This window comes from Trachurus japonicus, chromosome 19 (genome assembly GCF_045865225.1).
Source record: "Trachurus japonicus isolate A0001 chromosome 19, Traja_1.0".
In the NCBI taxonomy this organism is placed as follows: Eukaryota; Metazoa; Chordata; class Actinopteri; order Carangiformes; family Carangidae; genus Trachurus; species Trachurus japonicus.
Genome location: NC_140925.1, coordinates 19,042,222 through 19,069,604, shown reverse-complemented (window position 1 = coordinate 19,069,604; position 27,383 = coordinate 19,042,222). Strand labels below are relative to the sequence as shown.

At 43.7% G+C, this 27,383-nt stretch overlaps 1 protein-coding gene across 9 annotated transcripts in view; it reads right to left on the bottom strand.

Moving 5' to 3' along the window:
- mrtfab (myocardin related transcription factor Ab) overlaps positions 1-27,383 on the bottom strand; it is a 45,042-nt gene that overhangs the window by 16,262 nt on the left and 1,397 nt on the right. For 3 of the 9 annotated variants that reach the window (XM_085761934.1, XM_085761932.1, XM_085761930.1), the window contains 2 exons: positions 23,123-23,308; positions 163-228 (listed from right to left, as the gene is read on the bottom strand). In XM_085761934.1, the coding sequence (XP_085618060.1) occupies positions 163-228; positions 23,123-23,246 (190 nt within the window). In that variant the 5' untranslated portion in view covers positions 23,247-23,308. Of the gene's footprint in view, positions 1-162; positions 229-6,240; positions 7,000-18,034; positions 18,640-23,122; positions 23,309-27,383 lie in introns of those variants that run through there. The other 6 variants (XM_085761938.1, XM_085761936.1, XM_085761937.1 and 3 more) reach the window with 6 other exon arrangements.

Below are 27,383 nucleotides of genomic sequence, written 5' to 3'. Positions count from 1 at the left end.
TTCTGCCTGTGAATCACCCTGCAAAACGTATATATGTTCGAGTGGAACTAACCGCACTGACGGCGCATTGTGGAAGTTGCACAGCGCTGCGCTGTTTGACTCACCGACACATACCCCCCACCCCCCGAGCATCACAGAGACTTAAGGGCAAAGGAGACTTACGTGGCATGATCCCTTGGCTGACCAGTTCCTCTCGTGTTCGTCTCTGCTGGAGTTTGAGCTGGAGGACTGCATGGAGACAGAGGAGGTGAGGGGGGGGGGGGACACAGAGGAGAAGACAGAGTCAGTCAACGGCCCCGGTGAGAGCGAGACGCTGCAGCGGCGGAGCTCTGAGCCCTTAAAGCTTCCTTATTCTCGCTTGTTGTCCACTGATCTGCCACATTCAGATGGATAACCGACGCAAGGGGAGCCCAGATGCAACCGCTCTGACATGAAGAGGACCTGCGCTCTCTAGCACCCAAGTCATCCTCCCATTTCCCCCTTCTTTGCAGCTTTTTTAGAAGCTACAGAGGAGGCGGGCACAGAGAGGGTGTGAGCAGAGTACTACATACTTCCTGTTTCTGGACTTTTTTTTTTAAAATTCTGTGCAGAGATGTGTATGAAAGAAAAAGTAACCATTCATCACATAACCAGTGAGAGGCACGGAGCAAATGCAGCATATGAAAAAAAAAAAGATAAAAAGAAATCAGCAGAAGAAGCAAAAAGAACAATGAGAATTTAGCAGTCACGATCTGAGTGGAGATGAGGAGAGAGAAAAAAAACAGAGCATATGGGCTGATTGCGGCGTCATTTCAAAACAGGAAGTGCTTGTTACATAACGCCGATGCAAGTTTAAGGAACACAGCACTGGACAAAAGTACATGGACCATGTTTGACCCTCTTGCACACACCAAGTCTCACTTCTTGTGCATCGTGTTGCCCAGTTGTTCTCGTCTTGGTGCCTTTAAAGAAAAACAAAACAACACACCACTGATCCCCCGTTTGCAGCCTCTAGCCTCAGAACCTGCATGTTAGACTTCAAAACACTTAGGAATGAATGAAACTGTCAAAACTGGAGAGGTTTACAAAAAGAATTATATAAGCACGGACGGCTGCAGGATCAAGCCAGTGCAACGTATTTCTTCATACATGTTGCAGTATCAGTTTCTTGCGACACAGTTGAAACTAAGGGAAGTAAAAGCGACGTTCGATCGACCTTCAGTCTGACATCTAACTTCAAAGATCACTATGACAGAAATACACAAAACAGAGAACCGTCTGTGGTTTGGATGCTGTTTCTCAGATCAATAAGTGAACTCCACTTCCACTGTACTTCTTAGCAACAGCCTGTTGCCATTTTTAAACTGACAGTGCGACACATGTTCTCATTGTCTCGGCCTCGAGTTCACACAGTTTGATAAAATCAAAAAGGAAAGAGTACATGCGCTGCTGGTATACCAAATACTATTTTCACCGACAGACAGCTCAGCTCCACTCAGCTGAGACTCTTGTTTTATATGCACCAGCTGTCGCTGCTGAAGCGGTGTGTGTGTGTGTGTGCATGCATGAAGTGGAACACACCACTGAGGCTTCCCGAGCATTTCTGGCCAGGGTTGTGTCTGCTACTTTGAGGACAAGCAGCACCTGTTCCTCCCCCACTAACAGAATGACATCATTGGTGCTCGCGGGGCTAGCCGGCCTGTTAGCGTCCTGCGTAGCCCGGCCGCCGTTTGTGTTGTTAGCCCTCTCTGTTTGTTATGACAAAACGGTCCGATTCCTGGGCGGCGACGCTGCGATTCGCGTGAACTAACGTCACAGCCCGTGTGAGTAAACGTCGTTCTCCCCGGCTCTAAATCCTTGGCCTGCGATCCTGCGGCCTCCCTTCTGTTATAGTTACAAGTGTGTGTGCTCTAAATCTGGAGGGATCAGAGCGGCACGGGAGACTCCCTCTTCTCTGGAAGCAATAACATGTCAGCTCACATTCAGCGGCATAAACACACAGACCTGAACGGAGCCAGAGGACTTCATGTATATGTTGCACCCATGCAGCAGCTCAGAGATTAATATCCCCCCCCCCCGGTGCCAAGCACACAAGCAAACACTTAGGAGACTCACGTGTTGCCTGGACCAGTGCACACACAAATGCAAAAACACACACACAGACATGCTGACCGTGCCGTGGCACAGTGCAGGATAAGATGCCGAGAGGTTTATTCTGGGAAGGAGAATCTTACACTTTCTCTCCATCTCACTGCTCCATCCTTCCACACCAAGGACACTACAGTTCATTTATTTATTCTCTCCTGCTGCACTCCCCCTTTTCTCATCATTCTTCCTCTTGGTGTGACGCCAAGCGAAATGGAAGCTTGCGTCGCGTTTAGTCCGGTGGCCACGTTTGCTTGAAATGGCTTTTATAACCGGCTAAGAGTGATAAAGTGTCGACCATCACTGAAGTCATTTTTACAGAGAGGAAGACAAAAAAGCCAAAGAAGAAGTCTCACGCTCTTAGGTGCTTGTGAACCGTGTGTGAGAAAAGTGTGAAAAGCTGCAATGGTGAGGAAGCTGTGAGATGAAGTGGGGGGGGGGACCGAATCATATGATAGTGAAGAGATAACAACTTCACTTCTGAATAAATGAAACAAAGTTATCCAAACAGTTAACAAGTATGGAGGAAGAAATGGGTAGTCCAATCACAATAACCGTTACATAAGCTCTGCATTTGCGTCACTATCTGTTACAAACAAAACCATCACTGGAGAAAGGATATTAAATATTTTAGTTAGTAAGAAAAGTTCTATGATGGCAGATTGGAGAGAAAAGTTATAACTACAGAGCATGTAAATATGTTATCTGATCTGACCAACAGTAACCTGATTCCACATGTGTTTAAGTTAATATTGCAAATGTAAGAAGCTAATGGATGATTTAAAAAGAACAAAAAAGAACTGAGGTGAAACATAAAACCGTCTTTGTCTTCAGGAGATCAGGACACACTCTGGAGCTTAAATCAGGTTTGAAGGCCATTTTGGTTAATTTAAGAAAAGGATGAGAAGGCAGGGCAGTTTTATTAGGATACTAGGCCACAGCCAAAACCGGCCTCCGCAGTCAAACGAAGTTAGAGCGAAGGAACACGGAGGGAGAGAGAGGGAGAGGGAGATGAGACGGCTGCTTTAACATGAATCAAAGGAAACGACTATCGCTGTGCTTCCTATTCAAACCTGCAATCTGTTGGTTACTAGGTGTCATCTCAAGTCAACCTGCTGCTAGACTGAGACTGAGTCACAGTGAAAGTCACAAAATGTCAAGTTTTCACGCTTCGTTATATTAAATTTAGACATCTGGATGTTCACTTTTTTTCAATTATCTGCCAATATTGAATGTCTTGGGGCATCATGTAGCTCAGTGGGTATAGCAGGTGGTGCCCCACATACAGAGGCTGCAGCGGCCTAGGTTCGATTCCACCAGTTGCCCCCCTGCTGCATGTCATTCCTCGTTGCTCTGTCTCGCCATTTCCTGTCTCTCTATTGTCCTATCCATTAAAATAAATAAAAACAAATGAAATAAATGTGTCATCTTTCTGTCCCTATGTCACACACAATGACAAAAATATAGAGAAAATAAAGCAATTATTGATATTTCACCTGATCAATATCCAGATAACTACAACTGATTACATTTTTGATTGAATATCACATTATTTGAGCAATACAAGAATACTTGTCACACATTTCCAATCTTGTTCTGCAGACTTTACAGTAGTCCACCATGGCACACAGTTTGTGAGCGCATTCACTGATTCAGAGGTCATGTATTAAGGGGCCACCTTTAACAGTAAACCTGTGTAAAAGTGAAAACAGGTTGGATTTAAGGTTTCAAGTTGCCTCAAGAAAGGGAGAAGAAGAAGATCTCTGACGTAGAGTCAAGTTCTTAGTAGTAGCCAACTGGGCTAATCCTGCTGCGCTCATGTGTCATTAGATCTGATTAAACATGTCTGAGTTTGTCACTGTCCCCAAAGACCCCCGGGCCTGGCACAGCTAAGCCTCACACACACACACACACACACACCCATTTTAGCAAGACACATGAGGGAATGAATGCTACGAGAAGCCCACACCGGCTGAGGAAGTGGGCACACGAAGACAGAGACATATGTGATTACACTGACCCGCACCCAGCTACTGAACCCACTCACACAAGTCTCTCAGACTCTCCGGGCATTACACTTGGCACCGATGATGGAAATATTCTTTTTGGAAAGCTTGTTAACGTCCTCCCGCATGAGCTCATCCTCTGCACGGTAGCAGCAGTTTGATTGCATCTGCCGAGCGGAGAGACCCGACGCTGCGCTGCGCCCGACCGCGGCGAATGTTTCACACGTCGGTGAGAATGGAAAAGATGCTAGAGGGCAGGAACAATACAAGGTTAAGGCCTTGGACTGGCTCCCACTGCCTTCACACTGCTGCACTGCTCCGGGAAGGCAGATGACAACAAGGAGGGCTGGAGTGAATACTAATTATCTTCAAGTTCAAGGAACACAAGTTGAATTCTTAAAGCCTGTCGTTGCTTAATGTGTTTCATCGTATCATTTCTGTGGACGTGATGTGTGCTCCTGATGAGCAGGTAGCAAAAAATGTAAATGTGGACCATGCCACATGTCAGTGGTTCTCACAGCACTGTAAAAATACATTTCTATAAATTTGATTACACTTTATTCAATATAACCTTATCTTCTAACGACTATTTTTATTTCACTGTCACACTGACTCTAAACCCTTTTCACACTGGGCAAAAAAAAAAAACAGCTGACATCCAGCTTTGTACTATCAATGTGAAAGGGGACGTAACGACATTCACTCCTGCGTCAAATGACTCTGCAGTTGTCACAAGTATTTCTTGGCGCCGACTCCGATCGGTGGGGATGCAAATGTGATATGTGGGTGAAGACGCCAATTTTCGCAGCGGCGTCTCTCGGAGCACGTAAACACTGTAAATAAATGTGTCGCACGCCCAGCGTGGCGCCGTTAAAGCAGAAACACTGCGGCTAAACCTTCCACGGAGAGCGTGCTGCAAGACTGAACACACAATCACTGGTGTCTCACACGGAGGCCCAGACACTGACAGGAGCACCGGGATGCAACAGATCCATTATACTGTACCAGCCTGCACTTTCTGGAGATATTTCTTCCCCAGCGTCCAACTGTGTGTGTGTGTGTGATGATGTTGCTCCCTGTAATTGTGTGTCTGTGTGTCCTCTCAGTCTGGACACAGCAAACTTGTCTTTTAGCAGGTTTAATAACCTTCTTTCATGTGTTAGTTTTAGTGTAAAAAGGCTGTCAGGCTATATCTCAAAAAATTGATTTCACTGCCGGCTTCTTTGGAGCAAGATGTTTTTGTACATTTTTCACTCACAGCACATCCAAATCCCCAAATCCCTGTGCTAATAAGTGTCACGCCATCACCTTGATAAACGGTATAAAGCCTAGAATACTTTGGATACTACTATTCACCACAACCAGGAAAACTATTGAAAAGCAGCAATTTTCAGTTTGGCAGAAAACTTAATTCTATCTGAATCAAACAGTTGGAAAGTGTCCCTTGCTGAGGCAGAAATGAAAACTGCTCTGTGGAGTTTCTGGCCAACAGCAGCAGCAGCAGCAGCAGCAGCACCATGCTATAAATGTTCCAGTGAGTCAATGTTTTGTTTGTTATCTGGCACGTACACGTGACATGATATCAGCCCTCCTACTGGCTTCACTGATCTACAGGTGGCAGCAATGCCACAAGAGACGCAGAGTATTCTTACCAAGAAAAACAGAGGAAGAAGGCGACTACTAGCTAGCGTGCTAAAGTAGTTGTAAATCGGTTTTATAATCAATAATTCACACATTTGTTCGATTTCAATGACAAAACCAATCTATTCTGTAAACGCAAACATTCATTTTTACATTTAGAGAAAAAAAATAAATACCACAGAGCACCTTTAATCTTGAAACGATCTGACTTTAACATAACTCCTACACTCTTTCACACGTCCTTAATTTAACACAGAGGTCAAGTTTGGTCTATTGAGGAGGTGTATCAGACACAACATATAACCACTGTGGCTTCCGGCCATCTTATCTGGCACTCTTATCTTTAGTGAAACCCCATAAACTATTTCTATGAAGCCATAAAGTGAGATATAAACCTGGGGAGGCACACAAACACAAATCATATCAGATAACTTTGTGTTTTTTCTGAGCCTGGCTCCAGATTGCCCACCTTCTTTCAAGCTGTGATAGACATGTCTGTCATGCTCCATCTTCAGTCCTGCCTTCTCCATGTCATCTCCCATTGGAGGAGAACCCATGGGGGAGGTTTCGAAGGACAGGCAGTGGTTGGTGTCCAGCATTATCATTCAGAATGAAGCCCAGTTATTTGGTAAACATTGAACTTCTCAGTCAAAAGCGGTCCTACTCCAAAGTACCCAAATGTTTAGCAGTCTTTGAGCTGAAGAGCAGAGGGGGGAGAAGAGTCCTTGATGTGTCAAAACTGCACTGGCTGTCCCTTCAGTTAGCTGTCCCCTCTTTCCAAGGGGAGGACGTGAATGAAATGCTTTAGAAGACTCCCATACAAGTCCGAGAAAACCTCCTTTCAAAAGCAAAGCAAGTAGGAAAATCACTGCTACTGCCTCTCCACTCCCAGTGCCTCTCTCCTCTGTATGAGAGTAATCGATTGGTCTGTCTCAGCTTCTCTTCTCTTTCACTTCTTCCTCCTGCTCTCTCCTTCCCTTGCAGTGGCAGCCGGAGAGTCACGACGGCGCTGCTCTGCGAAAAGGTTTCCCGGAGAGATGAGGGAGGGAAGAAATCCACACAGGGACTGGTCGTGGATGAGAAAGAACGAGGGAGCCGAAAGGGGAGGAAACTGAAAAGAGGCCAGTGGAGGAGGAAGCGAGGACAGCAGTGAGCTCAGCAGAGAAGAGTGCCCAGAGAGACTGCTCTGGTTGCTGCTCCTCCTGAATCTACACACACACACACACACAGAGACGGACACACAAGCAGGGAGTGCTGCTAAAGTTCTCCTGCTCAGCTGTTGCCATTCATTCACCGTTACAGGCTGAGGGGGTCGGCCACATGCGAAACCTCCTCCCGTTTCGAACGCCAACACACCAATAACACCATCGATGACACAATTTGTTCCTCCGCACACACAGACTCGCTCTCAAAAAACAGTGACTCAGGCCGACTATGAACACTTTTTATTGAACAGCGGTAACCGCTTACAGCGATGACCTCATTGACCGTAATTGACCTTTGTTCAGAGATGCTTGAGTAAATCTGATCTGGGGATGAATCACGCGTCCTCTGGAGTGATTGATTGATACCCAATCACTGATGCAATTCTGAAATGTGTTTTTTTGGGACAGTCTGTCCTTGAGAACAGGCGGTTTACTCATACAGGGACTCTGAGAATATGTTTCGAGAGCGGACGAGACTCTTATTAGACTCGTGCAACCTGAGGATGGAATCAAAGCGGATGTATTTTAATCCTTCCGAAAAACTCGATTCTTTTGCAGTCCAGCGCTGCCATCAAACTGTCTCTGACTCCTGCAGAATGCTGATGGTAAACGCCACCACCCCTCCTCCTCTCCACTGTTTTAAATAGAAAAGGCCAGCTGGCCATAAGGGGGCTATATTCAGCTTGGTATCACCTGTGCACTTGCAGGGTAAGGTTACTTTGAGGCACACACATCACAGCCTGCAAACACACACAAACTTTAAGTTCCATTTCCTGAGACAGAATCAATATTTTATCAGTCACGACACAAAGGGAGATTCGAGGCTTTCAAACATATCTTTTTCTCCATACATACAGCACAGAGCGAAGTCGACTCATTAATAAAACAGGAGGCATGAGTATAAATATCAGATATGAAACTTGCATGCTGCGTGGCACGGTGTCTGAACAGTGCAGCGCTCTCCTGTGTCACACAGGTGACACACACACGACTACGGTGCACCTGAAAACATAGACGACACCTTAAACAAACGGTGGCCAGCATCTACAATAACTGTCTGTCATGAATGTGTGATTAAAGTCCACCTGCTGGTATGATTCACAGTCTGGGCAGGAAACGCAGAGATGACAACACACACTGGGATTAGGATGTTGCTGTGTGGGTTGAACCAATCTCAGTAACACACACACACACACACCACTGATTTGCTATATTCTTGGGGACACGTCTCTGACACACTGCATTCCACAGTCCCTTAACTTAACGTGTGACTCTGACCGAAACAAGCCTTTAAACTCAGAAGGTCCGACATTTTTGTCCCCACAAAGCTCATAGACGCCACATATAGGCTATAGCCAACCCTTGTGAACCCTGTGAATGTAGGACAACAAGTCCACACCCACACCCACACACACACACACACATACACATACACAAACACAAACACATTCAAAAGCAGAAACCCAATTCCTAAGGTAATATAAACCCCATGTGAGGCGGGTAATTTACAGCTTAGCAGTTAAGTATAAATTCAGTGTTGTTTGATAATTGTTATCTGTAGCTTTACTGAGGAGATAAAGATGCAGTTTGCATGGAAGCCTTTATGGTTTTAGGGCTTATTGGACAGTATGTGGGAAGTACCGCTGATGTTTCCCATGGTTGTCTACACTTGAATTAGTAGCTGTGAAACACTTTAAGAACCGGAGGACAATGTGTCTTGGAAATATTTTATGTGGCGTTTACAGGCATGCTGATGGCTTGGAGCTAAATCCCAAAGCTAGCGTGACAACATGGCCTCAATCACAATGATATTATTCCGTATCATTATATAGCTTGTACAGTGTTTACTACTGTCACTATTTTAACTTAGCTATCATGCTAACAAGGGCGGCAGAACCCTACATGGACATAGCCAACGAATGGATGGGTCATGCTAATGTTAGCTAATTAGCACTAAACTCAAAGAACAGCTGAGGAGGATGTGAATGTCTAGTGAGAATGTGAATATAATTTTGCAAGTATTTAGTTATGAAAAAAAGCAGAGTAGCTGAGAAGTCAGTGAATTACTAAATTACATGACAATCTATCCAGTAAAGGCAAAAGTATGACTAGAGCCATGCTGCTGTGCTAGCTAGACTAAAAACAGCATGATAATATGAGCTACCAAGCATGACATGCCCGATTCCCAAGAGGCCGCCCATGTTTACATGTTGAATATCAGTACTACTACTATAAGATGCTTTTGCATGCTGTTTATATTTAGTATGACAGTCACGGCCATTTGATTGGGTGGTAATTTTAACCTTTAGCAAGAGAAATTAGCTGTCATGGCTCAGGCTTTGGGAACATTCCAGTGAAGCTATTTGGCCTTGGACATCCTTATCTGTGTCTGAAAGAAGTTCTGGGAAATTAAGAAAGAAAAAAAACACTCCTCTTTATGCAAGCACACAGGATACAATTACAATACGAAGGTCTGGCTGAAATAGTGACTCAAAGACTTCCTGTGGATGTGTAAATGAATGGGAAACTCCCCCACGGCTTCCAGTTGGTCATTATAACCTGGACAACTTGGAACATAGTCAGCTAAAAAATGTGTTTTCTTTATTTCTACATTATTGGAATAAAGGCCAATCCTGATTCAAAAGGCAACACGCAAATCCAAATCCAATAATCACATCAACTGAACTTTCAATCAACACAGATGAGCGTTAAAATGTCATCCAGCAAATTATCTCAGCACAAGTTCAGGCAAGAAGACAACCATCAACCAGAGCTTTCTCACCATCACACTAGTGCCACCTCTGTCCTATTCGTTGGTTGGCTTTGACTACTGATCATCTTAGCTGAGGAATATAAACCAGCAAACTCCATATTATCTCTCTCTGCTGCCACTGCAGTCCATACCCTCCATCAACCCAGCGCCACCAGCGACACGGCCCCCTCTAACCCTCCCTCAGGGGGTTTTAGATTGACTGCTATTCATAGGACTCTGTCTCTATACATCTCCTTTATCAAGAAGGATTAATGCCAAAGACGTTCATAAAAAAGTTCCTGCCTGTTCTTGACTTAACTGGTTGTTAGTGTTAGGTGAAGTTGAAGACTCAGAGAACATGTCAGAACTAAAAGCCCCATCTCTGCCAGCTGAAGACAAGACAGTGTTGTAGCATGCCACAGTGTGGACTGTCAATGACCTGACACCAGATTTATCTGTGCGCTATTCAGTACATTACCGCTGTTTGTCTACTACAGCTATACTTGCTGTGGCGTCCCAGACATCAGCCCCCAAATTAAACAAACAGCTGCAAAAATACAACATGACCTCCCAGTGGATCTTTTATTATCCTCAGAAACGACTGCAGTTGTGGATAACCCGTCATCCTACATGTTTTTCTAACCTGGTCGTGGAACACCATGACCGTCTTGGCACGGCGTGCATGTCCTTCAGACACGAGCTGCCCAAAACAATCACCCCTCTGCATTCCATTAACCTCCCCACAACAATTAGCAGCTTTCGCAAACCTACCCCCACCTCCCCAGTCTTCGCTAACAAACAAGACCGGGCAAGTCTGGTCAAGGTGAACCACGGGAATATCCAAATATTTCACGGAGATTTTCCGTCCACAATTGGCACTAGAACACTTTCCAAAGCTGTCATGAACTCCTGCCTTCAGACCTTGTTGTCTAACGACTTCTATGCAAATGTGTTATTACCTCTCATGAAGTTTCATGATACTTACTTACTAACTCCTCCTTAATTTTGATCATGATAACAAACAAACAAAAAACTAGCTTGGTTACTATGCCACTATCCACTTCCACCATCTTCAAAATCTCTACCCACTGGTTATGCTACGCTGCAACAGAATGGTGCTGGTACCCACTTATCTCCATGGTCTATGAATTTGAGTGTAATGAAGAAAATCTGATCAGTCAGTAAATTTACCTAGTAGTGACTGTTTGATTGCTTGTTTAAGAGTGATTTACCATTGATGATTCCTGGGCACATATTTACACACTTGACAGCTGATAACATTGGCAGAGCATGGAAGCACATTAATGGGATACCAGTATCTCTCTGAGAGTATACATAGGCCTATGATCTATTCCAAGCTCTAATTCTTGCCAAGCATTTTAGGTTGTCTTTGAATTATTGGTTGTAATCTCAGGCATGTTTATGTATCTCCTGACCAGATATAAATGAGAAAACTTGATACTCTATTCAATCGGGGCAAAGTTCAGCATTTAACACTGATGCATCCATCAAATGCTCAATTTGATGAATTAAAAACACCATTAAAGACATCCAGATTCCAAAAATGTCCAGTATCAAACACTTAGATACTGGAACAATACTGTTCTGTTATTTGGCTGGTAGCATATTGGGACTGTACACAGGGAAACTGGTCACTTTGTTATTTCCTGGATTTTGAACTGGTGACCCCACACTCACAGGCAAGTTTAACAACAAGGCGTCTGGATAAAGAATGCACCAAACAGATGAACCAAACAAAACCCGACCAGCAGAGAAAAACCAACCAGGCTGAGTCTCAATCTGCCACAGGTCACCCCAGTCATTAACATTCCAGCAGCGAAAACAGAAGGTGTTTTTCCCCTTTACTTCCTGGTTCCCCCACACCCACCCAGCCTGCTATGGAATTTACCAGCACTGTTTGCATTTGGCTGCTGGTCAACACTGACATCAGGCCTGGGATTTCTTAGTGTTGATCCATAGACATTCGTGAACTGTCAAGAGACGCATCCCGAGGAATCGTGTTAATGACATCTGATGAAGGTGTTCAGGCTGAGGAGACTCTTCGCTCTGAGGAGACTGGTGGCTCCGTGGCAGATCCGTGTGCAGTCACCAGTGGGAGGGAGGAGTCCAGCAACAAAACCTAAATGTAAAGGCAGCTACAGCAAGCCTGCACTTAATCACTTACTGTGTTTGTACTCTTCCAGTACAAACAGAGTGAGTGTTTGTACTGGAAGATGTAAACTCACTGCCAGGAGCTCGCAGGCCAACTCTTCATGTGTGTGCAAATGTAGCAATTGTAGAACTCCTTCTGGGATGCATAACCCCGCACTGACCGACTCACTTCGGCTCGGCTCCCAAAGGAAACTGTGTTTTATTCTCTTTCCAGCTGCCTGGGGTAAAATTACATAACGCCAATTGGCCGATAACATATGCAAACTGTTTCAAAGAGAGTTCTGTTTAGTGATGTACTGATTGCTTTTTATCACTTCAATATCTTCAAAACAGAGGTGTCACACGTGCAGGGAATATGTGCAATGAAGGATCTGTGCGACAGCTAACACAACAATAAGTGGTTAGAGTCCTAAATGAGCCGAAAACTTTCATTCTTCAAGGAGATTTAAATCACTACAAACTATAGATAATTACAACTTTGATCTTATTTTGGTAACTCCAGCTGTTAGCTAAGCAACTTGATTTGATAACACTTTATTTGGAAATAAAACACAAGGTAAACAATGAAAATGCTGCTCATAATCACAATCATTCTAATGGGAAACTTAAATACAAACTAATGGAATAAGTAAGGTGCAATTGTGATACATTAAAGACCAGGTGACTTGGTTGTACGGTCTTTTTACCAATTAACTTTCTTTTCCAAATATGTTTAGCTAGTAGGTAGATAAGTACTGAGTGTTTGACTCTTTCCTGGAGCCCTGTTCTGGGATCTAAGTGTTGGTGAATAGTATATCCTAAAGAACCAAGACATGAAAATAAATAATAGAGTGACCTTTAAAAGTCAAAGGTTCTTTGTTTACCAGCCCGCAGCAGCACACATCACCGTGTCATATCTCGTCAATAAAAAGTAGTGCAACTGCAGTCTAATTGTGCACTGTTGAAGGACAGAGCAGCATCTATAAGAGCACAAGTGGTGAGTGAAAAACAGAGCCATGGGCCAGCTGGCAGCTGTTAGCATCTGGTAACATGAAGCCCCACTGTAAGACAGATAGGACTGGACGAGGAGGAGGAGGAAGAGGACGATGAGGAGGAGAGTCGAGGTTGTGCTCTGCAAAAAAGATTTCCAGAGAGTAACCAGTCTGAAAGAGAGGAAGAGGGAGAGGGAGAGGGAGAGGGGTGCAGAGTACCAGGGCTGGAGAGGGGGGGTGTTCCCTGCTTGGCGATGACGACTGTTTAACATACTGTTACATAACTCCAACATCTGAAAATGATTTTTATTGTAACGAACCGTCTAACCTCCTACCCCACTTATAGAGGAAACACAGCTTTCTGCTTTCAGAGTGGTTTCCATTGCAGTCCTAAAACAACAGAGTAGAAACAAAGAAAGTAGGAATAAGGAGTAAGAGGCCGTCGGACCGACCGGCCGTCAGAAAGTCTCTGGATGTTGTAGTGTGTGTGCTCAGGTCGATCTTTGGAGTTTTATTGGGCTCTTCTTCCTGCCTCCCTCTCCGCCCCTCTTTCTGTTCTAATAAAAGCCTGGCTGTTAATTTGCTCCAGCGACTAAAATGACAAGGTTTTTATTAGACACCAACTTTTAATGGGGACACAGGTTTCTATTTTATCGGAGTATTTAAGCAAGGATGCTGACGCTAAATGATATGGGCATGGGACAAAATCTAATGGAACACTTTTACATGAAAATTCAAAATGCAAAAACTCTGTTTCTTTTCTATAAATAATCTCTTAAAGGGATAGTTCAACAGAGTTGTTTTAGAGGTAAATTCATGCAAAACCGCTGAGCCTGACCGCGTTCCCGTTTTTCTGTTTTTCGACAAGCAGTCTCTGCATTTGCCTGAAAACAACTCTGTCTTGCAACGTTCCGTTATTATCTCATAGCGTGGTGAATGTGCAGGTCACAACTTGTCCGCGAGAGCGTTTTGGAGTTGTTGGATTGCGTATTTGATGAGTTTGATGGGGGAAACCAAGAAATTCCATTAGCCTCTGTAATGTAGCGCTCAGCAGCTCGCGGCTCTGCTCCGCCGTTCTAAAAACAGCTTGCACCGACAATTAAAGGTAACCAACCTACTCCTAAAACTATAGGGATTATGGCAATAGTCCAATTTGCCAAAATGTTGAACTATCCCTTTAATAATCATTTTCACAAATCACATAAACTGAAACCTCACCTTGCTTTCACAAACTACCCCTCTTTCTGGTCTACAGGGCTTATGCTTATGTCCTGGAAAATAACCTCACAATTTGTCAGTAACACAGAACTGGATTTATCCTCTTGAGATTTCTGGATGAAATTCAGTGATTTTGAATCGGCATGTTACTGGGATCAGACCCAACACTGTGGAAATTTGACACAAGTCCTTTTCTCCGGCACATGGTTCTTCGACTGAGTCAGTCTGACAAAACAACAGGAGTCCCGTCAGCTCTGGGTGACCTCTGCTACATTCATCGGCTAACGTTAAGTGTGCCACACTTGTGAGTCACAGGCTAATAGCTGCTGTATTATTCAGAAACACCAGAGCAAGTTGAGTTGGAGCAGAGACATAAACTAACAGGCTCGAGGACATGAGTCTGTGCGGCTTCGTGTTGGAGAGGACGCAGGCGTGTACCTGTGACACCAGGAGCTTTTAACTTTGTGTGTGTTTGTATGAGCTCATCGCAGTAATGCTCACGTTCATAGTGGATAATGTCAGGTTAGTTTTAACAGCATAGCAGAGCATTTACGCCACATAATCATCTTTTAATAAGTGTAAATTATTACAGTGCTTTCTCAGAAGCATGTAGCAGCACTGTGGCTCGTTCTACCGCACAATGCAACGCTGTGATTTTTAGACGGCGCAGCGATCTCATTAACACTCTGCACACTTTGTCTGCAACACGATGCTGCATTCATTTTCAGCTTTGCAATTCATGACACTAGTTATAAATGTACACGTGAGAGTGAGATGCAGCTCTGCCCAAAACTACACACCACATCATTGGTGCATTGATCAAGATTAGTACACAGAGGCTTAGAGACCTACAGATGTAGCATGATATCAATGGATGGAAGTGTCATTTAGCTTCGTAGGGAACAAAATGTGCATTTGCAGCTGCTCCGTTCTATATGCTCTAAGACTGCCTCACACCTTCAAGTGCATGTTATAAGATCCAGTAGGTAGGTGTGTGTGTGTGTGTCTGAAAAGATCACTGAGCTAACATGAGTGGGCTTGTACCACCGTGTGTGCAGCCAGGCACCATATTCCTGTTGCTACGGGCAGACCTACGGAGCTGATAAAGCTCTTTTCTTTAGCTTTGGGCTACAGATCTGAGTGGGGCTGTTTGGCAGTGCTCTCACACTTCTCATTATCTAAGAGGAATTTACTGGATCACAAATCAAGATGTGAGTGCGTTAGAGCTTGTTGAAATACTGTGCTGTCAGGACACACTGTGAAAATGGAAAGCTACCAAAGCCTGTAAGTGCATGTCCAGGTCCTGACAGTGACATGAGTTGTGAAGTGTATGTGCATGTGTGTATGTGTGTGTGTGTCCATGTCCTAGTGAGTCATGCATAGTCTGTGGGTGTGCGTGGTGCGCTCTGCACATTTAAGATTTAAGCCTTTTGCAAAAAACTACCTCACTTGCATAAAAATGTTTCTGCGCGTGTGTTTATTAGATCAAACGCTGTTTACATGCGGCAGAAACGACGACATGTGCAGTTGGTTTGTTTAGATCCAGCCTGTTTTGTAATGTTACTGGAAGGCTGAGATTTGTGCCACAGCCTAATAAGCACAAACATGTTCAGCTCCAATCCTGTTATATTTGATTTTGATACATTCTTTTAACTTGGACGTTTTTCTCGCTTCTTTTAAGCCTCTTAGGAACACAGAGATTATCTAATGCTGAGATAGCCACATTGGCAGAGCGATGAGGAGACATGCAGCTGGATTGTGTCTGCTGCAGCTGTGTGTTTAGATAAGATCGAAACATAAACCCCTCCTTCCTTCCTTCCGTCCTTTTACCATGTCTTGCTCTACGGTCTTTTTTAAAGCCTTATTTTAACATTCTTCCCTTTTCTCATCTCTCATTTTACATTTCTTCGCTCTCTTCCCTTAACCCCCGAGCTTATTCCTTCTCTTTCCCTCGATCTATCGGTCTATCTATCTCATTCTTCCCTCTGCTTCCCCCCTCCTACTCTCAGCCAGACTGAGTGCTGTAGGGACTCTGCTGCTGGCAGCTTTCCAATCTGTTACATAACAGTACCATCAGCCTCCCTGAATCACTGCTGGGCTAGGCCGGCCTCAGCCAGGCTGCATATCAAGCTCTCGTGTTTTAAATACTGCTCAACGGCATAAGAGTCTGGCTGTGTGGGCTCACATTACATTAGTGGTTTTAATTTCTGAAAGCAAGCTTATCAATTCTGGCTCTTGTCAACCAAAACCCATCATTTAATGATCCGACATTAGAGTGGGGAGCTATTGTCGTTATGCAAGGGCGGGGACGAAGAGGGATGTGATCTTTATCTGTTTTTGTTTACAAGTCTGGGTGATGTAGTCAACCACAACTTCACTGATAAGACCTCAGTCTGAGTCAGCACCCTATTCTTGACCATTGTCTAAAAGTCATTATCCTGAAGTCCAAGTGGCACATAGCACCTCCTATAAAGCTGCGGTAACTTTTCCCAGTCTCAGTCCCAGTTTCTTATTGTGACTACAAACAAAATCACTGCGGTCCAGTCAGGCCCTAAACTTGCCGTGTTCCCGTATTCAATTCAAAACAAACACCGCAGTACCAGAGCTGCAACAATTAATCGAACATAATCAATTATTAAATTAATCAACTATTTTGATAATCGATTAATCAGTTTGGGTAGTTTTTTAGAAAAAAAAGTCCAAATTATCTTATTTCAGCTCCTTAAATGTGAATATTTCTGGTTTCTTTGTTCCTTTATGACAATAAACTGGTTTTCTTTGGTTTGTGGACAAAACAAGAGATTTGAGGACGTCATCTTGTGGTTTGGGAAACTCTGATTGATATTTTTGAACATTTTTGAACATTTTATTGACCAAACAACTAATCGATTAATCATTTAACGAATTGATAACGAAAATAATCGTTAGTTGCGGCCCTCCACAGTACCCGTTATTCTGACTGTTGATGTATGAATCAGTGGCATCATGCAGACGCTGTGATTAAACATCACTGTTGATTCTTCTTGAAGACGGGGCTGGACTGGCACACGGTCTAGTTGCATTTATCATCTCAAACCTACCGTAGTAAGACATAGTCTTTGTCATGATGAGGAACAAGCTGTTCTGACTGAAATGAGTGGGTCATTTCCACTTATATCTGGAGCAGAGTGTGTGATGCCTCTAACCTACTTCCCCCCCTCCGTCAGTGAACCCCGGCTCTGTTCTCGACTCCCTCCTCCCTCAGCCAAACCTCTCATGTCTGGATCCTGGCCCCCCCTTAGCCTGCAGTCAGTCCTGGGGGCGTGAGTGGTGCCTTGTCTTTCCTCAGTGGGGGTCGGGGGCCTGTCATTTTCTGAGAAGAGCTCAATTCATCAACCACACCTTCTAACCTGCTTGACCTATTCATCTGCCAGGCGAACCCAGCCTCGCAGCTCCCAGCCTGGAGAGCCTGGGAGGTTAACCCCTAAAAAACAACATTTACACACCACTGTACATACTGTCTGGTTTATTTGCCTCTGACTCAGACTTATGAAAGAACTGTATTTACAGCATCCACGCTCTACATCATTATCCAATTTGGTAACATCTGGAAAGTTTGCGGTTTATTTCTTCTTTTAATTGAAGTTTTCCTTTGTAGCTGCCATTAAAATCCTCAGCGCAGCCTCACTGAGCTTCAAGTAAAACTGTCATCAAACTTATCACTGCTTCCAATCATAAATACCGACAGGTTTAGTTGACAGCAGCGGCCGGTATGCGTCTTAGGAAAACTTTGCGAGAACATTTCAGCAGCTGTGTAGCGGAGCGGCCGTGCTCATACAAAAACAATTAAACCAGCTCCTAATACTTCAGAGTCAACACTTCTAACATTTACACATGCAAGCAGACACACACACACACACCACACCTGTAGCCAAACAAACAACAGCACGCTGAAATGGATATTACCTGACAGGATAGTCATTTCCCTCTGCACCATGCTGAAGGGAAAGCTTCACCCTCCCGGCAAACTTTAGCGACTCATACTTCCGACACACATGCACAGTGAACAGTGTGTGGGGGGAAAAAAAACAAAAAAAAACCACAACAGCGGTAGAAGGCTGAAGAGAAATCCCGACAAGAGAAAAGCCACAGTAAACACGTTTTCTTCTCACCGGCAGCTGGTAACTCCACAGGTAGCAGTGCACCTCACATTCCCTCTCTGTGGACTGTCTGTCTCCAAGTGTGTGCACACCCCGTCAGAGAGGGCGTGTGTGTAGGTCTGTGTGCGTGTCCCTTATTGCTCCTTGGATAACAACAAGGTCCACCCATGGGTTCCAGTCTCTCTGTGGCAACACCTTTTTTTCCTCCTCCTGCTCATGTGAACTTTTTTTTTCTTTGAGCTCTTCTTACAAAATAATGATAACACCGGTAATGATGAACAAAAAAAACTTTTAGTCACTCCTCTGTAGTGTATCAGCCAGTCTGGAAGTGAAAACTAAAAAACCAAGCCTCACCTCCTCCTGCACAAGTAACACACCCCCTTTTTTCTTGCTTTCCATTTTTCCCTCGCTTTCCTTCTGTTCCATCGCGAAGAAGTTATGCAATCCTGCCATTTCAGACATGACCTCCTCCTCCTCCTCTCTTCCCCTTCCTCCTCCTCCTTCTTCTCCTGCCTCTGCAGCCCTCACTCCCACACTCCAACCAGCTTCTCCACCTCAAAACTTTTGAATGATGTGAATCACATCATCAAAACGTGACTGCTTGCTTTCCTTTGCCGTGGGACAAATTCATTTGTGCGACTGGGAAGACAGGAAGTGTCAAAATGTTTTCATAAGGCCGCTCTCTGGTGGCGGTGGTTATTGTACGCCTTGTATAAAAAGCCGCCTCTTTCACACTCACACACGTGCGCACAATGACCTCCACATCTGTCTCTCATCCTCATCCTGCAAAACAAGTCACCTCTCTATATACACACGTGTGTTTGACAATAAATCTGCAGAACGCGTCTCTTACCGAGGAAGGAAACTTGTGCAATAAACAAGATTGCATAACCTGGTGAGAGATAAAACTTTGATAAGCTTTACTGTGTGGGCATGTCGTATTCATATTCTACTGCCACACACACACGCACACACTGTATGCATATAGAAAATTCACATGCAATGCAACCCCCTGGGTCTTTAAAAGCATCTGGGTGCAAGTTTAGCTGCAAGAGTACCTGCAGCAACACGCCTGCTACTGGCTAGAAGAATGAAGCGTATAGGGAACAGGCCAACAAGAGCTGGGGTTGTTTAAATTTGGGAGTGGTGGCCTGAGGCTGTGTGAAAGAGAGTGTGTGTGTGTGTGTGTGTGTGTGTGTGTGTGTGTCTTGTGTGTTTCTGTGAGGTAAACACAGTCCTGTGACTACTTGTCACAGGACCATTCTTAAACATTTCTTAAATGATGTAAACATCGCCTGGAATATTTATGACATACACAATCACAGTTTCCTGATTTTATCACTTGTATTAAAGTCTGTGGTTAAAGCGAGCTGCGCAGTGCTTAGACTTTCACTTTAAGATTTTTATTGTATGGGCTATTGTGCATTATTCTCTGTCACTGTTGGACTCCCCTCTGACGATAGTAAATCATTTACTGGTCCGGCCTTGCCTTACCTTCCTCTCCTGGCAAATCAACAACAGGTCAACCAACTGTCTCCACAGAACCGGGTAACCAACGCCTAGCTTGAAACAATGGCCTGGGGTGGCCGAGTCTTCCGATATGGCAAGGTGTGTGTTTGTGGGTGAGTAAGGCGAACACTGTGCCAGGACTGTGCTGATATATTATCTTTCCTGGACATTTTCCCACTGATAATGTTCAGAGAAGTACAATAGAACCAAGTCAGGTGAGAGAGATGCTATGAAATGCCACCTAATCTCAGGAGCACTACGTAGCTGCATCAAGTCCACTGAATATGTGTGTATGTTGTGGTTTTACCATCCAGTTGTGGTGCATTATTTTAGGTCCGGTGATGTAATCTGAAGCAACAACAGGAAACGACCTCGGGAACAGACTGTGTGTGTGTGTGTACAAGGAGGCGAGTGTTTACATCTGGTGGCCAGCAATCACTGGTTTCTTGAGACAAAACATGAACTCAATCAGATCTGATGATTGATTTAATAGTGAAAAATCCCCATCACAATGTTCCAGTGCCTTAAGTGACACATTCAAATGTCTTGTTTTGGCCAACAGGTTTATCTTCGTTGCACTTCTTTTTTTTTTAAAGGTAGAGTCTGGAATTTTTTGCCCAAAATAAACGCTAAACTTATACAAATGAAATCCGTCTTAAACTATAGCTATGGGCTTCTAGTCCTGTGTGGTGGTGGCTGTGTCTGCAGCGCCCCCTTCCCTTGCCTGTATTTTGAACACTAACCTGGATGTTAGTGAGTGCTAGCACTTCTCTTTCTCTCTCTATCTTTCTTTCTCTCTCTCTCTCTCAGCAGCAGCATCGCGAAGAAAAAGAAAATGCAGTCTGAGTGAAGCGCTGATGCCCGATGCTAACTTCGGCTAGCGGTAGCGGTTAGCATCCGCTACTAACACCCGCTTCCCACCTCACCACAATGGCCCTCCTGCTCATTACAGCAAAACACTGGAGACTCCCATTGTTGGTGACGGCCGGGTATCGGCCCACGGCTCCAGCGCTTCACTTTGACTGTATTTCCTTTGCGGTCCTGACTACTGCTGCTGTCAGGGGCAGGAGGCTACACAGTTGAGCCCGAGAGGAGGGGCCCAGCTTGAATGTTTTGTTTACAAACTGCAACAAACAAAACTCCAGACTTTACCTTTAAGGTATATTTTGGGTTTTTTCGCCTTTAATGGATAGTATAGTCGAGACAGAGACAGGAAATGGGATGCAGAGAGAGTGGGAATGACATGCAGCAAAGGGCTGCCTCACTTGGGATTCGATACAGGGCCGGCTGCAGCGAGGACTGTAGCCTCTGCATATGGGGCCTCTGCTGTACCAACTGAGCTAAACGATGCCCCTTCGTTGTACTTTTTAACAACAAGGCGATTTATGGTGCTGTCACACAACGATATACAACAGAGCAAAGCAGCAAATCTATTCATCTGAGAAGCCTGAATGTTTGACAACTTTGCATTAACAGTTTCTATATGTGTTATAGATTAACTGACTTCTAATTATTTCAACCCTGTATCCATATTCACCCATTCATTAAAAGCAGAGAGAGGATATTGTGTCCTGTATCAGTTGTCAGTTGCAGCTCATGTCAGACATGGTGACAATTGACAAAGCTGTCCAACAAACAAAACAAACTATCTTTAAGTGCTTGTGACTTTTACTTGAGGGATCTCGACTCACGTGACCCTCAACAAAGCAAATATTCTAACTAGGTGACGACTTAGCCCTGAGGAAGGTGATGCACGTTCTCTCCGCGAAGTGGTTTATGCTAACTCCAGACACAAAAAGGCCTACAGAGTCTTAAGCAGCAAACGTGCAGCACACTCTAATCTACAGTAACAGCAGGTCAGTGCAGAGGAGCAAGCCAATTACCTACAGCATCTTCTTTACTTCCTACTTTATAGAGACTTCGCCGCAGACAGCCTCCTGTATACACACACACACCTGAGCACTTAAATCCCTATGACTCTCTCGCCTTTGAACGCCCTCTGTGGTGAGGTAAGCTCTCCTCTGACAAATGAACACGACGTACAGACACATCTGACATTTAACTTCTGCCTCTCAGATAAGTGGGTTTTCCCACTTTCAACTTGGCCTCAACTTACGTAACACGTTCTGCATGCACACTTTTTTTTTAGTTTGGAGGAATTTATATTGGAAAGAGTCCACCTCTGTGAAGGATGAGGAGTGCTACGCCAAAATATTCACTTGAGATGGGCAGCAAGAAAACAGGTCTGCCGAGTAGGTAGAGTGATGGTGAACAGTGTTCGCTACACACTCGAACGGTAGCTCAGACAAAAAACGGTCTCTTTAGTCTAGGGGGGAAAAAAAGTTCATCCTTGATGTCCGACATCCAAATAAGGTATTGGACAAAGTTGGAGTCTTTGCCTTCTTCAAAACAATGTGTATCTGCCAAATGAGTTTCTGTGTCTCTGTGGTTTACTTTACCAAAATAAGAGCAAACTTATGGGTGAGAGCCGCCATAGTCAGACGGAAGGGCAAAAGGGCAACAACACAATGTTTCTACATGTCTGCTAGATAGCTGTATATCACCTGATTATAAATCATCATTATCATCTGAATGAGAAGAGATCATACCCACATGCATAGTCTCAATAAAAGCCTGCATAGGATGATCCACAAATTAAAGAGATAGTTCAACATTTTGGCAAATGGGCCCATTGCCATAATCCCTATAGTTTTAGGAGTAAGTTTGTTACCTTTTATTGTCGGTGCAAGCTATTTTTAGAACGGCGGAGCAGAGCCGCAAGCTGCTCAGAGCTATGCTACAGAGGCTAATGGGATTTCTTGGTTTCCCTCATCAAACTCATCAAATACACAATCCAACAACTCCAAAACGCTCTCAAGTTGTGACTTGTGGCAATGGGCCAATTTGCCAAAATGTTCAACTATCCCTTTAAGTAAAGTCATTTCTACCAGAACAGAGGTTTTGCAAAGTAACCAGGCTGTCTGTCCCAGTCCTGACCAAATGATGGCTGTTATGTAAAAAAAGAAAAACATCAACAAAGAGGGTGAGAAAGTTTGGGAAAATTATGTAAATCCAGTACTGTGGACTTGAAGTTTTCATATGTATACAGTTTTCATATTCATCTGCCTAAAGCTGCATTCAAATCGATAAGAGCTCTGCATCAAAAACTTTCACAGAGGTTATTCTGGGAGCTAAAACACTGTAGTTTCTGCATTGGGGAGCTACAAGTGTCTCCCTGGAGTGGACCCACTGCAAAAACTGAGGCAGGCAGGATGAACATTTTGTGTGAAGGCTTCTCTGACCGATCGATCCAAAAATCACAACAAAACCAGCTGGTGATTGAAAGGTGAACAAAAGACAAGTGTGCACGTAACGCCCCCCTCACCATTCTTGCGCTCCTGTAATGGCAGCAGGTTGGGCGCAGGTTGAAGGGACAGCTCCTGAAGCTCATTGGTCACTGACTCGCTCTGAGGGCTTGGGGCTGAGCCTGGCGCCCCGGCCACTTCCATGCTGCCAGGACTCGGCTCCTCCCCCGTCTGTGGGTGTAACGTTGCCAGGGTGACAGAGAGACCTGTGGACAAAAACAAGGACAGCAACAGTTTAAAGACCCATTGAAATGCTAGATGTGATATTACCAATGACACCTACAAAGAATTAACTGGAAATACTTATGTAAATAAAATGATTCAGCGCGGATGGCTGTAGTCACAGAGCTGGTGTTGCGTTCACTGACAGGTATCCAGCTTTATAATGTAGCTATGGAGCACATCATAATGTTTGTGTTAGAGCTGAGTGTTTCCAGCCATTTGCCATTTCACAGGAATAAAATGCAAAGATGCACCTATGAAAATGAGCCTTGGCAAAGGTATACATTGTACATTCCGGTGTAAAGGGCAGTAACATTATATGGGGGATGGTATTAATTTGGTAAATATACCCTTCCATCTAATCTCCAGTCCCTCCCTTTTTTTCCACAAGTGTTGAGTGTTCAGAAATGTCACATTATCTTTATTGACCAACCAGAGTTGAGTATTCTACAAGGCAATGGCATAATAGAGAAAACAGCACCTCAGGCATTTTTACAGGCTACGACAAGTTAAAAAGTTATTCCCAGACATTTGAGCACCTCTCTCTCTCTCTTTCTCTGCGTCTCTTACTCACAGCACAAGCAACTGCAAAAACGAGGAAGAATGTGAGGTCGCAGACTGGGGGATTAAATCAGCCATCAGGGAAGAATTTGCATGTTTGAGCTTTTACGACTGTTGCTGTGGCCGCTGCTTTAGAAAGGCTGAACTCTCTTTATGGATTTTTTTTCTCTCTTGCTTCTTAACAACCTCAGTGTGATTTCCATATATTAAACTCATTTGACAACTTTCCCTCAGAGTTGGAGCTGCTTCATAGAGGAAGTCATAAAAAAAAGCATGTTTGTGTGTTTGTATTCTGGTCTGTATAGTCTGGCTGCAAGAACAATTTGGCCCCCTTGGGAAAAATTTGGGGTAGATTTGATCATTTGAAATGGCGCTCAATGTGAAAAGCTTGACTTGAGTGAACTTAACAACACAAACTGTTCAGTAAAGCTGACCTGGAATAAATGTTATCAGGCTAAAATGAGCCTGGATAGTTCATTTTGGGAAATACACTCCTTTACATTCTTGCTCAGAATTCATTGTGAAAGGTCTACAAATAAAGCTACAACCAACCAGCATATAGTTCACTTAGCTTAGCACAAGTAACAGCTAACCTGGCTCTGTCCAAGGTAATGGACGTACCAGCATTTCTAAAGCCCACTGCTGATCACAATGTACCGTACTCCATACGGCAATTTTGCAAACATATAAATGAGAATTTGCTGCATTACTGATCAAAAAATTAAAAGACACAATATATATTTTCTTAAAAAAAAAAACAGACCCATGTTTCCATGTCAAAAACTGATTTAGTCAGTTTTACAGTACAGTTTGCGCTGAATAGTCTACTTCACAACAACATATAATTAGGCACTTTATTTATTTACCTTGCTGTTATGGGTTTTTATTTGAGTTTATTTGCATATTTTAGTTTTTTTATTCCCTACTTGCCACATACTACTTTGCTCCCTTGTTTGATACTATAAATATTTGTCTTGTTAATTTGGTGACTGTAAGAACTGAATTGCCTTTCTGGAACAAATAAAGCATTCTGAATCTGAATCTGAATAATAGGAAAATAACAGGTATCATATATAAACATGAATATAATATATATAAACATGTATATTGCATTACAAGTGTAGTACAGTAACACTGTGTGTGTCCCCATGTCTGTGACAGTGAGCTAACAGCAGGAGCCACCATACATACTATTATCTATGCTTAAAATGTTGATCAATGACACATTTACAAATATGACACAGATTATTATTGAATTATTGCCCAGGCCTTCCACTAACGGTGTCAAAGTTTTGACATGATGTACAATTCACATGTCCAGTACCACAGTTATGAGAGTCAGTTGGGGAGGAACAATAGAAACAACATTGTGTCTCAGACTGACAGGTGCATTTGCTATACAAACTGGTTAAGCATGAAGTCATGTTAAGCGCACACACAAAGCTGTCTGAGATTAAACTGTCTGAAGGGTTATGTTTCCACTGGAACTTGCATCAAATTTATTTATGGAAGAGATTTTCCTGCTTTACTGGAGCGCGCCCGGTGTAACTGGTTATCATCCTTTCATGAAACACTCCTCTGGGCTGAGCAGGCCCAGTAGCTCGGGCGCCCGGTTGCTAATTGTTGTTTACAAAGGCAGGCCTGCCGCTATGCTGCGTGTTGATCTCTCTCTTGCTCTCTCTGCAAATATGTGTTTTCAAGCCGTGGGGTTCTGATGGGGATTCTGTCATTACTGCACAGTGGGGCCGCAAACAATGAGGCAGTGTTGTCTGAGATGTCACTCTTCTCTCTCACAATCAAATGCCGGCGCACACATGTCTGAATAGAGGCACACTAACCACATGACCCACCAAATGTGCTCTTTATGTCATTGGCCTCAGGATGTCGGGATGCAATAGTTATGGTGTCAAATTTATAAACATTAGACACTTTTATAATGCTTGCAGCTTGTTAGTACATGAGACTATATTCTTCACCAGATATATGACAGCACCTGCAGATCTATCAGAATGGAGGTAAATGGAAATACCCTCTGTAGGAAGTGTGTATAATTTTGTGTTAAATCAACTGTACATACAAAATATAAAAACATAACCAACATTTCTCACACTTTTGGGGCATGCATGGCTGGTATTAGTTCAACTGAGTACACAGCGCTCATCAGCAGACATCCTGTGTCCGGCCAAGAGCGTCAGAGAAACACAGATGTCCAACAGAGTGATAAAAACTTATTAAAGGATGGAATGTTTTATTTGTGCCACTGTTGGACACAGTAATGCAAATCATGGAGGAGGTCACAGCCCTTTTGTTTGTGTTGATCCATCCTGATTAACACTGGTACAACTGACCAATCGGCAGCTTTCAGTGCAGCAAGTCCCGCCCTGAAAGTTCCTGAACCCTCAGAAGTTGCAGCCTCCGAGGCACGGATCTTTCTCGGGCTAGAAATACAGGTAATTTCAAAGGGTTCCTATTCCCCAGGGAAACCTCCTGCTGTGGAAACACGCCTAATGAAGGCATTTCAGCCAGCACCAAACAAACAACTACTGACATTCAATACCCAGTTGTACTAACATGTTCTGTGAGATTGTTTTTTAACTTTTCTGCCCCAAGTTAGCTTTGTGAGTTTCTTTAAATGGGTTTCAGAGTAGCATTATCCATACAGGACAAATAATATACCCACAGCCATGGTATATTTAAACTAAAATGAGCATTTGTGATAAAGACATACTCAGAAAATAATATTGCATAACACTTTGACATCTTACGCCACCGTGTTTACATATTATGCCATCTGATATCCTTCAGTCAAATAGTCTGCCATTGTGCTGTCGTGTGATGAAAGCATCAACAGGCAAATCCTCTGGTATTTAAGCTAATCCATCTCCACTACAGTCAAAGAAGAGTGCTAAGCAAAAGCACACAAAATTGCGATTTTGAACATCACATCATCGTGTTACAACTGTGAAATCACATGTTAATAACCAAGAAAGTCTGGCGCAGACTCACACAAGCCGCACCACTGAGACTGAGAAAGTCAAACCAGGAAATTGATCCAGGAAGGGAAGCACATAACATGAATATTCAATCAAAAAGCATCTCAGACTGATGCAGTATGACAAATATTTCTGTGGGGAAATTACTCAGTACTTTTGATGAACACTCGATAATGCATTACTAGTATCTAGGACAGAGTGTGCGCTTTATGATGGTGCAAGCTACTGTGATGTCACGGTGCCAGCATGTGATCTCTGACACATGCAAAACACCACTTTGAAAAGCATGTTTCCTGTCAGCAAGATGAAATGACACTAGTATATTTGTGTCTTTATATTTCCGCAATGTATACAAAGATACCAAATTCATGGGCTCTGACCTAACACAGCCCATACACACTACAGTGGCCATGATATTCAGGGGGATGCTCACCGCAACATCAATTGCTTCATCTTAACTTTCCCAACAAACTGCTACTGTCCTAACCTGCAGTGTTTACTGTTC